General features: G+C 31.5%; 2 protein-coding genes across 3 annotated transcripts; one reads left to right on the top strand and one right to left on the bottom strand.

Annotated features, from left to right (window-relative positions):
• On the bottom strand, window positions 2,838-11,168 carry LOC109358722 (probable strigolactone esterase DAD2). 2 transcript variants are annotated; one of them, XM_019603129.1, is made up of 3 exons: window positions 10,701-11,168; window positions 8,396-8,846; window positions 2,838-2,848 (listed from the first exon to the last, which is right to left on the bottom strand). In XM_019603129.1, the coding sequence occupies exons 1-2, from the start codon at window positions 11,078-11,080 to the stop codon at window positions 8,417-8,419; spliced, it is 810 nt and encodes a 269-aa protein (XP_019458674.1). In that variant the 5' UTR covers window positions 11,081-11,168; the 3' UTR covers window positions 2,838-2,848; window positions 8,396-8,416. The 2 variants fall into 2 exon arrangements, with proteins under 2 accessions (XP_019458674.1, XP_019458673.1); XM_019603128.1 differs by lacking the exon at window positions 2,838-2,848 and having other exon boundaries at window positions 8,082-8,846.
• Window positions 3,651-7,896, top strand: LOC109358721 (nudix hydrolase 20, chloroplastic-like). Its single transcript, XM_019603127.1, has 9 exons — window positions 3,651-4,042; window positions 4,513-4,577; window positions 4,728-4,914; window positions 5,012-5,092; window positions 5,607-5,732; window positions 5,986-6,065; window positions 6,157-6,272; window positions 6,386-6,506; window positions 7,527-7,896. Exons 1-9 carry the CDS (start codon window positions 3,761-3,763, stop codon window positions 7,594-7,596), a joined length of 1,128 nt encoding a protein of 375 aa, XP_019458672.1. The 5' UTR covers window positions 3,651-3,760; the 3' UTR covers window positions 7,597-7,896.

Here is an 11,697-nt window from a genome sequence, read left to right as displayed (position 1 = left end):
AATATAAGGAATAAAGTAAGTATTTCTTCCATTGATATATTAATTATAAAGAAAATCTCAATTTAGTCTCTCTTTATGTGTTTTTCTTATTAATTAGAAACAATCATACTTAAGTGAGGTAATAATTCGGGGTGTTCGCGGTCTGTTTGGATTGGTTTTTGGGCAAAAAATCATCTGATCTAAATACATAATTAACATGTGGTATGGTCCAGTCTGAAGTATTTAGGTTAAAATGTCTGATCTAGTCCAAATATTATATGCGTTTTTTATTTGGATCGATTTTTATATAAAAAATTAAAATTGCACATACACTCAAAAATCATAAATTTCCTAAATATTAAGCATACAATAGCAACAAAAAATAATGTTCAACAACATAAAACAATAATAAAAAGTGTCAAACGATATGAAAAGTAAACAAAGAAAATAGCAAGACACCAACTATAAAGTAAACAACAATAATAATAGAAGAAGTAGCAACAACAAAGTAAGATAAGACTTAAACAATTTTGGCAATGAGGAACAATTTAGGAGTTGGACGGTTAAGTGTGGAAGATACTTTTAAGATATATACACTTAAACAATTTTGGTTCGGTCTGGATCCAAGAGGTGGAACCAAAAACCGGACCGGACCGATCGATCTTTGATAAAAAATGTCCAATATAATCCAAGCACTTTCGATTTTTGTGGTTTTAGTCTATATTAGATCGGTTTTCGAGCAGTCTGAATTTGAACATCCCCAATAATAATACCATTATGAATGACAAAACTCTTCATACTAAAGGCACCTACAATCTTATGCATTTAAGTTTGAGACATTTAGTTAAACTAAAACAGTTTCCCATTCCATTTAGTTAAACTAAAACAGTTTCCCATTCCATTTAGTTGTATAAATATTAAAGCATTGCCATTAAAAAATTATGTTATAAATAAGAGTGTTATTAGTTTTGAATTGAACCATTAAATCAATGAAATTGAACTAAACCAAACTAAAGAATCTGGTTTTGGTCAGTCTAAGGGTCTAGAACTAAGAGTGATAAAATTATCCATAATCCAAAATTCATCCAAATCCATCCAAATTAAATTCATCCTTTAGAATTAATGAATTTAAATGGATATAATCTAATGGATAGTGTTGATAATGGATGAATTCAAATCCATTCATTATATCCAATGGATATCCATGAGTATATCCATTTGGATGGATACCCAATTCATCTAAAAAATAAAACTAAATTTTTTCCAATTAGTTCAATATTAATATAAAAAATCTCCCTCACATTTCTAAGCACAATTCCACACATTTTACAAAAGTTGAAAATTGCAATTGTGATTTTAAAAAGTGCTTATCAAAAAAGTATAAATGATTCTGGCCTTAGTGCTTTACCCCAACATCTTAATGCAAAGTATAAATATATCATTTTTGTTATTGACTAATGTGAAAATATAATAACAAAATGAAATATTTTAGGATGATGAACTGTTGCATATAACTTGTGGAAGTCCTAATTATTAGGAGTGTAAGCGATTCCGGTTTAAACCTGAAACTGATGAAACCGAACCGAACCATAAAATGTGGTTCAGTTCGATTCGGTTCCGCAGTTCGGTTCGATTCCGTGGTTCGGTTCAGTTTCTTTTATTTAGAACCATTTAAGTTTGGTTCGGTTTACGGTTTTATAAATTTTGGAATCGTTAAAAACGAACCGCATATTAAAAAATAATTTAGAATTATTAATACATATATGCTATAAATAAGATGCAAATAGAAAAAATAAAGTAGTAAATAAACCTAAATATCTATTATCACTATTATCCATTGAGAATATAGAAAGAAAACTAAAAAACTAATATACATTTTGTCAATATTAAGATATGAAATTAATTAAATAAATAAATTACATGAAGACATTACTAATGATGTGGAGTATTAGGTGTTTGGACTAAAATGTTGGTACCAAGTTTGTCATTCTTAAATTTTGTTGGACATTGTCGAAGATTTTGTGGACTAAAATTTCAAGTTTATAGTGCGTCGAAATGTTGAATTATTATTGTTTTACTAGAAAGAGTATTAAATACTTTATTATTGATGTGTTTAGTATTTATTTAGTTGACTTTATACTTTGCAAATTTTGTTCATCTATTTCTTAAAGGATTTTCTTTAAATAAGTTAAAAAATCGAACTGTTAATGAACAGTTCGGTTTGGTGCCTAAATAAAGTTTGCGGTTAATCGAGTAGAACCGACTCGTATTTTTGTGTTAGTTTCGGTCACTAAATTGCGTCAAAAACCGAACCGGACTTTTATACTCCTGCCAATTATGTCGCACCAGATATTCTTACCAATAAGAGTGCTTATAAAAAACTTCACGAATTCACCTTTTTAAAAGTGCTTATCAAAAAAACAATTCTTAAAAGTGTTTGTTAAGAAAATTATTTTTTAAAATGTGTTTTTAAAAAAAAATCACTTTTTAAGAGTAGTTTTTAAAAAAAGCACTTTTTAAAAATTGATATTTAAAAGTGATTTATTAACTAATAATTTGTAAAAAAATTTCTTCAAATTGCTTTATTAAAATTGTTTTATTCAAATTAAAAAAAGTGGGTTGGATATCCATCCAATCCATTAAAAAGGATACATAGATTGAAATCTATTGGATATAAATGAATTGAATAATTTAAAAATATGATATAATAAATTTATATGGATTGGTGGATAATTTTCTATCCATCTATTAGGATCCAAATCCATCATATTGCCATTCCTATCTATAAAAATGAGAAACGAACTGAATAATGAAACTGATAAATAATTAAAAATAGGCAATGTTTATACAAAACAATATGATTCTTCATCTATCTTGTTGACTCATACTAGCAAAAAGTAACTTAACAAATTTTTATAATATTTGAATACAAACAAGTATACCAAAAATGAATAATATGATACTAAACTCCATACACATGACAAAAATTTAACATATCCAATTTAAAAATAAATAACCAATTAACCAACGTAACCAAAATTTCATGATGGGTCTCATTCCAAATATAAGAATTAGGGGTTAGCATAAGTCAGAAATAGATTTGTTTTTACCCGACTCTAAATGTTGATTGAGTCATTTTTTTAAACTTAAACCTAGACTCAAAACTAACCTAGTCCTAACTATTAACTGGGTCAGCCTTTAAACCGACTCTAAACTTAATTAAAAATATAATGCATATCCATTTTAGATAAAATCATCTCAATATTATTTATCAATGTGAATATAAAATTTGACATATAAAATTATATATGAATATATATGGAAAAAATAAAATATCTCCTCGTACCATGAGATAACTTATCTCTTCTTGTCCGTAAAAGCATGACATGTATACTATTTTGTTTAGTTTTAGAAATATTTTTATAAAAAATAATTAATTATAACACATGTCATCATTTTATTGGAGAATTCAATGCTATTGTTGACTAAAGAGGTGTCGTTAGTACACATTTCAATAGAGATGTATAATAACGTGACAAATCAGTGACCGTGAACTGTGTCACGTTTAATATCGACATGACCCGAATCCAAACCTAAACTTCACTCACACCTGATGAGACATGCCTGTTCATCCTGATCATGATCAAATAGTCAGTCGTAACGGGTGAACAATTAGGATAGGGTACCGCTCAGAATTAACATAAACCGATCAAAATAATTGGTATGTTGGAATGATTTCGTATCTATATTGTGCAATGAAGTTTTGGTGAAATTATAACCCATGGCAATGGCTTGGTGCTTACCCAAATATGCTCCTACTTCATTTTGTTCTTCTCTTTTCTCTTCCACCAAAAAACCTAATTCTCATCCTTTTTCATTTTCCACTTTCTCATCTTCATCATCATCTTCATCTTATTCAACTGTGTTAGCCACTCCCACATTCACATGGAACGATATTCTGAACATTTCTCAATCTTCTACATCTATTCAGCAACAACACCAAGACCCTTCTTCTTATCTCCAAGGCTTCTCTCACAAAGTTCAACTTTGCAATCGTGGCTCTGTAAGTTATCTTCTTATCATTCTCTTTTGTTTCGCAATTATTGAAGCCAAGTTAGTGTCTTTTACAATTGTTAATCTGATTGCTCATTTTCTATTGAATGAAAATGGAGAATCTTACTCAATCTTCACCAATTTGCAAACCCCGAAAGTGTTATTCACGAACCTAATTGCGCCTTCCCCTGTTTGGGTGTGTTTTGTTTTGGGATTTTTTTCTTAACAAAATCACATTAAGAAAATAACACGTATTTGGTATTACAAGATGTTTGAGCAAGTTTATTTAAGCATCAAAATCTCGAAAAAATCAAGTAGCTTCTGATTTTTCAACTAAAAAGAGATTTTTATGTTTGTAACCAAACATAAATCATCTTCTGTTCTACATAAAAAAAATGTAAAGAGTAATTTTTTTACAGAATCTAAATATCACTTTTTTTAAAGCTAGAATTCCTTTGTTGATAATGAAATTGCTTGTAGGAAAAACAATCAGAATTCCTTCCATTTGTCGTTGAAGGCCAAGTTGTCGGATTCGTTCACAATGGGTAAAATTTTACTCCAATTTGTCCATTTTATTAAATATAAGATGAATTGATTATTTACCTTGTCTTGGTTTATTATGAAATGAACTGCTGCACCTGCCCCTAATCGAACCAAAGTGGCAGGGCTATTGGCTAAACTCAAATTTTGTTTAGGTTTGCTGATTATTTGAAGGGCTTCAGTGAGGTGTTCATTTTCCCCAAAGATAAATCTAATGGCAACCCCTTTGGTAACTGTGTTTCATTGCATCCAATGCTGAAGACTTACGAAGAAAGGACCAGTGCAGTCGGATATGTAGTAGAGCATTTGGGGGAGGAGCGAATTCCAGGTATACGGAATGAGGTATTAGTTATGATAATTATGTAGAATATATCAGATTTCATCAGTCTTTTCCATGGTTTTCTATACCTAACCTATGTTTCATGTTCATGTTTATCAGCTATACCCTGTGACATCATCATTTGGTGCGCCCATTTTCTTTTCATTGGAACGTGCTGCAGCTCCTTATTTTGGCATAAAGGTACGTACAAAAATGCTCTTGGTGTATAATTACTGAATTTACCTTATTAGTTTATCATAGTTGCTGCAAATGTTTGAAATCATGTATTAAGCTGTTACACTGTGAAATATGTAGCATTGTCAAAATTTAGACTGTTATTTATACTCCTCAATAACATATTAAGCCACATCTTTTGAGACCAATTTCCCTTCCATTCCCTCTCATCATAACTATTCCATGCCAAATAAATTGAGTCATAAAAATCTTTAGACAAACCAATACCAGTAGTATTCTTTGTCAAATTAAAACTGAAAATTGACCTCACATTAACTTCGCAGAATCGAATGTGGCCAATTTGCGATCTTAGTATTGCCATCATTTTGAAGATTAAGTGATGGTTTTGTCTTTAAGCATGTTCTATATAATTGTACCACTATTTGCTTTAGGACAGCTTTATAATTGATAAGCCTGTTTATATACTAAGGCTCTTGTTAACTTTTCATCTTTAACTTGTTTTACTCTCTTCAAAGATTAGGCTTATGGAGTCCATATGAGTGGCTATGTTGAGCTGGATGGGCAGAAACACCTTTGGATAGCAAAGAGAAGTAGCACGAAACCAACATATCCCGGAATGCTTGATCATCTTGTTGCTGGAGGACTGGTTTGTAGATTCATTTTCATATGTATTTGTTTCCAAAGTTGGTCAATTGAATGCTTAAAACCTGAGCCTGTGTAATGTTTAAATATTTCTCCTCAAGAACACTATTACCACATGAGGAAATAATTTTGCCTTTAATAATGTGCAACCAGTGAATGAGGAAATCAATATCAGATAATAAGATCAATTTAATATTAAGTGTTTCCTTCAGTCCAATGTTATCATTGAACTTATCAGTTAATTTCTATTGTCACAGCCACATGGGATTGGTTGTCATGAGAATGTCGTGAAGGAATGCGAAGAGGAAGCAGGAATACCAAGGTCCATCTCTATTAAGTAAGTTTCCAACTGCCACACTTTCACCAAAATGAAAAACTCCAAATTCTTTCTCTTTGTCTAATGTCCATAGATTTCTTCTGTACCCCAGAGCCATACCCGTTGGTGCTGTTTCTTATATGGACATTGATGAGTATAGATACAAGAGAGATGTTCTATTCTGTTATGATTTAAAACTTCCAGAGAGCTTTGTACCAAAAAATGAAGGTACATCTTTTAAACATGTTTTTCAATTTTAGTGTTATGTTCTAGTGGTTCCCTGATCACCATTCACCAGTTCAGAATCACACCTCTGTATTAACTGGTGAAATAAATATCAGATGGAGAAGTTGATAGCTTCAAGTTGATCCCTGTTGTTCAAGTTGCAGAAGTCATAAGGAAGACACAATTTTTCAAGCCAAATTGCTCTCTTGTAATCATTGACTTCCTGTTTCGACATGGGTATTACTCTCTTTTTTCTACATTTTCCAGGCATTTCTTTCCTATTTATTAATATAAATAGTTAAGCAGAAGGAAGCTTAAATATATACGCACATGAGTATCTTTTTTTGGGTACTACCAAGAGGATCCTCCCACCCTCTTGGTTAAGGAACTAATCTCTTTCGGGGTATGTGACTGCCCCTCCTAACAAGTGTCGCTTCTAAGAATGAAACCCTTGACCTTTTGGTCATCTTGGAGATCTAGCGGAGCCTTACACTACTAGACCAATACCTTTTAAATGCATATAAAATGAAAATATAGTCATTGCTCTCTTGTAGTAACTATAGGCATGGTTTGAAAAACTCATTTGGTTGTTTGTTAGTGTGTGCTTATTTTGAATAGTTCTACTCGCATATTTATGTTAATTAGATTTCTACTTATAGTTATAGTTATATAAAGTGAGACAGAAGTGAATTTCTTTTGCACTTATCTCAGTTCCCAGCATTATTCTGAGTAATAATGCTACAGTTACACACTTCACATGCCACCTCACATTTGGTAACTTTCACCATTTGATAATAACTGGTCCTACTTCATTTTTTTCACACATACTCTCTAACTCTACCACTTACTCTATATGTAAGGCGATGTGCATCTTGGTGTTTTGCACCAAGCATTTTCCTTCTCAGGGTGTCGAAAACATGGAAGAGCCCAGAGAGAAAACTGAAATGTATATCAATTGAAATGAAAAGGGTGTGATACAATTTGGGTAAAATTTAGCTTATATATATATACTAGAAAAAGTATAACTACCATACAACTAATTCTACAACCACATCGTAAGAAAACAATAAGGCACACGTGTGTGCACCAAAGGCACATTCATGATCACCAGCGGGTACAGCTGCACTGTTGCAACCCATATGTATGCACACTAGAGGCACTGGTGTGCACACTGATTATTCTGTAAACGACTTTGTAGCTATCTCCAACACAGTGGCTCCAGAGAAAACTTAATAATTATCTGTTCTGTTATTGTAGGTACATCAGTCCTGAATGTTTTGGATATTTGGATCTCTTGCGAAGCTTAAGAATAGGAGATTGCTCATAACAGAGAAGGCTTCATGAATAGATACTATACCAAACATTCATTTGTTGAGTTTCTTCATCTTGACCAATTGAAAAGTGGTTAATTTAATATTATCTTAATCTCTTGGATTGTATTTTTGTTCAGTAATGTCTTCTTAGACTTGGGTACTTATTTTGTGGTAACTTGTATTCAACAATTGGTATGAGAGGGTCTCAATGGGACAATAAACATGTTCAAAGATATATTACATGCAAAAAATTTGACATTCTTAAATTTCAAGTCAAAATCTTGGCCGTGGGATTTTTGTAGTTGCAATCACTTCAAAAAGAACAAGATATTCTTGTCCATCTAATGCGTGAGGAATGAATTGGAGGACTAATGATAAGATTCATGTCAACTTAGTAGAACAAACCAGGCTTCAGTGCCCCTACTTTAATTCCCATTTTACCTTAGTGAAGAGATTTTTTGAAAGTATACTTCCACAAATGTAGCTATCATCACTGATTCAAAAACACAAACTACAAACAATAATTAATTAACAAATCCCACACACTACTTACACACCATTGGCCAATAAACCCATTTGTTTCTACAATAAAAGGAATGAAATTGGGAAGAACTACTCATTACCCACACAGGCTAAGGTATAGCTAAGTTTGAAATTGCTAGAGCCACAAGTTCTATGCCAAACATTTTTACATAATGATGGGAAATGCTTTTTGACTCATCAATAGTCGAATGATTTCTACTACATTTTTGTCCATTGAACAACCACACCTGAATTCTGTAAATATTCTAGTTAGTTCGTTCCCGCTTCGACATAAACCGAGTGTGCTTCGACTTATAAACCGAGAGCACTGGTTAGCATCTCAACTAGCTTATGATGAGCAGTTAGCTGTGGGAAATGGCCATATGCATCTAAGACCTTGGATGTAACTCTCCCTGCTATGTTCTTCTCCATGTAAAGTGCTACATTGTTTGGCACCACTATGTCATTAGAGGTCTGAATGATAATGCATGGAGTTTCAACTTTGTCAAGTATATCTCTATAGTCACTACAGAAAACAGTCTTGGCTAAGGACACTGCAACTTCAACTCCCATTCTATTCAAACACTCTTCGAATTTATTCACTGAAAGCCCATCATTTGGATCCACTACTAGTAAGGAGAAGGCAGAAACCCAGTTTTCATAGTTGGACTTTATGTTCATCAATAACTGCTCAATATCTGAATTTGTAAAGCCCCCCTCATAGTCATCAGTATTTATATACCTGCATGTTATACCAGTAAGTTATAAAGACTAATCTTTTGTTTATAACATTAGGATTGAGGTGATAAGATAAAAATATGTTTTCAAAAAGTATGAAGAATCACATCATGATAAAATTAAAAAGATTAATGATACACAACCATAACAGATTGTTAAGAATTTTGACAGAATTTAATGGTAATTGTTAGATAGAATAAAGTGATAAGAACTATCCACCCTTCTAAGTCTCATCAAATATGTCACATTGTTCTGTAAAAAAACTTTGGTATGAGTTTTAGTTATGTAAATAAAACATTTTTTTATTAATAAAAAGTTGGGCAAGGAGTGTAATTAGTGAGCATTGATCTTAGCATCAATACTAATAAAAAGAGAGAGATGATTTTCGTTTGAAATGATTTTATAAATAAAATGATCCTTAAATCATTTGGTGAATTGATATCTTGCTATACATCATCACACTGAAAATAAATGTTTAATAGGTTATATTAGAAGGACATTCATTTTAAAATGTTTTTTGAACACCCAAAAAGTCTAAATCAATCAAAACTTTAGAAGTATCATAAATATGCTCTAGCAAGTATGAATACATCTTTTGATTTCTAGATGGAACTCTTTGACCGCTAGTTGGTGGTTCAAATTTCAAAAGGAGCTAAGGTGCAAACTTCCAAATTAGATTTTATCAAAAGTATGTAAGCAATGTGGGAGGGAAAGTTAAGTTTTGTTTGTTTTAGTTGGTGATAGTGCTTGCGAGGCCTCACTCTAAATTGATCCATTTTGCTTATTCTTTATGTATTTTGTGGATGAAAGAACTAGTTGTGAACTTATGCTGAAAATGATATCAGCACAAGAGTACAACAAAAATTGGATTCCCTCTTCCAACCATGTTCAAACCACATGTTTTGGTTCAACTTCTTTTTTATAACTGATTGGTTCATTTTAATTGTTATTTAGGACATGGCCTATCCTAATCTTTTGCATACCCAAAATTTGCAAGTGGAAGATTATATTAGGCTTGATGGTGTTGATTAGTTATTGTCTTTTTTTCTATTACTATATATTCCTAGATACTGAAATCTAGGTAGAATTTTGAGGAGATAAATTATTCCAAATTCCTTTTCAAAAAAAACTCCACCATACAGCTCTACTATAGGAGAAAAGCTGCAACATAAATAGACAAAGTTAAAAAGACAAATAGAATGTCACTTATGGCTATAAGGATGATGAAACCAGTGAGACAAATAATTTAAAAAAGTGACAAAAGAAAGTTTAATAAATGCATACTAGAGGGGGCATAAGGAAATGGTAACTGTAAAAGCAAGGTGGAACAAGAGGAGGATAAAGGGAGCTTTATAGTATCCATATTTTGTTAGAGTATGCTACTCAAAATGAGTTGTTAAAAATTTATTATTTGTTAAGTATTTATATAAAATGCTTGGCAATTCACTCATAATACTATGAACAAGAAAAGAGCTTAAAATAATACTATGCATATGAGAGTGAAATACAAAAGATGAGTTATGCAAAAAGAGAGTTCCTGATTTTATAAACTGGCTCAAGAGTATGAACTTAGCCATAAAGGAAATAACTTTTTGTCAACTCCTAATAGGAGAAGGAAGTTTTTTTAATCAAATCAAATGAAAATAAAAAATATTTTAGAAAATTTCAAGGAATTATTAACCAGCAGAAACATTATTTTTTTTTAATCTCCACTTCTAGGCTCCTTAACATAACCCTTTTCTCATAGTATATACAAAAGAATCCAGGTATTGAACTCAATACCACATGGTTAAATATATAGGCTTTTGAAGAAGAAAAGCATGAAAAAAAGCTAAAACAAAAGTAAAAACAAGAGTACCTTGGTGAAGCACCAATGAGAATTAGTCTCTTAAATAGATGAGGCCTTTTAATGGAAGCCAAGCAACCAATCATACCAGACATGGAATGACCAACAAAGGTGACAGCTTTAAGTTCCATCTGAGCCAAAAGAGTGATCAAGTCATCTGCAAAAGCTTCAAAAGATGAGTACTTCATAGGGTCATAGAGGCTCTTATCTTTGACAGCACCAGAGAAAGACCAATCAAAAAGAACAACTCTATAGTTTTCAGCAAAGAAAGGGGTGATTTTGTCCCATATGGACTGGTCTGTTCCATAACCATGAGCAAAAACTATAGTCTCAGTGCCTAATCCTTTGGTTTTGGCATTCAAAGCAGTTAAAAGAGAGTTTTCTGGTAACATGTTTTGGGTTTAAGTTGGTTGGGTTGAATAAGAAAAAGGAGATACAATAAGTGAGAGTAGAGAGATACAAATACTACTATATAGAGTAGAATGTATTGGTTATTGGTATTGTCCCCCTTTATAGCTGATAAAGAGGTAACACTTTCTAGCTTAAGCCATGAGTTGGTCTTATTTTAATCTTTACAAGTTGTGATTTTTAAGTAATAGCTGAGGTACTTAATGAAAATCATATCAATTGGGAAAAATTAACCTTTGAAAGAAATATTTTCACTTGAGATTGAATTACACTTAAACCATTTCACTTATCCCACCAAAAAATAATTTTAAGATAAGTCTTCAAAAGTTGCAACTAGTATGTAATGAAAATGGTTGCTCATTAAGTACTGTCCTGTTACCATCTATACCCATGCTAACAGCATTGTCCCTTCCCCTCTAAAAAAAACCATGAAATGAAAAACAAAATTTTATACTTCATAGTTTTAAGAGAAAGAAAAAGATATATGTAGTATAAGAGTTTTTCACACTATTACTATATCATTCACTATTCATTTTTAATTATTATTAATTTTTCATAAAAAGTAATTCAAATAAATGATACATATATAAATTTTTACACT

The sequence above is a fragment of the Lupinus angustifolius genome, chromosome LG10 (assembly GCF_001865875.1).
Source record: "Lupinus angustifolius cultivar Tanjil chromosome LG10, LupAngTanjil_v1.0, whole genome shotgun sequence".
Classification (NCBI taxonomy): domain Eukaryota; kingdom Viridiplantae; phylum Streptophyta; class Magnoliopsida; order Fabales; family Fabaceae; genus Lupinus; species Lupinus angustifolius.
Note: the sequence above shows the minus strand (reverse complement) of the source record. Positions and strands in the feature narration are given on the sequence as shown.

Excerpts from the sequence above, each read along its gene's own strand:
- LOC109358722 (XM_019603129.1), bottom strand. The coding sequence starts at position 11,080 with ATGTTACCAGAAAACTCTCTTTTAACTGCTTTGAATGCCAAAACCAAA. Across the intron at positions 8,847-10,700 it reads CTCATTGGTGCTTCACCAAG|GTATATAAATACTGATGACT; the intron begins GTACTCTTGTTT and ends TATAACATGCAG.
- LOC109358721 (XM_019603127.1), top strand. The coding sequence starts at position 3,761 with ATGGCAATGGCTTGGTGCTTACCCAAATATGCTCCTACTTCATTTTGT. Across the intron at positions 4,915-5,011 it reads TTCCAGGTATACGGAATGAG|CTATACCCTGTGACATCATC; the intron begins GTATTAGTTATG and ends CATGTTTATCAG. Across the intron at positions 6,273-6,385 it reads CTTTGTACCAAAAAATGAAG|ATGGAGAAGTTGATAGCTTC; the intron begins GTACATCTTTTA and ends AATAAATATCAG.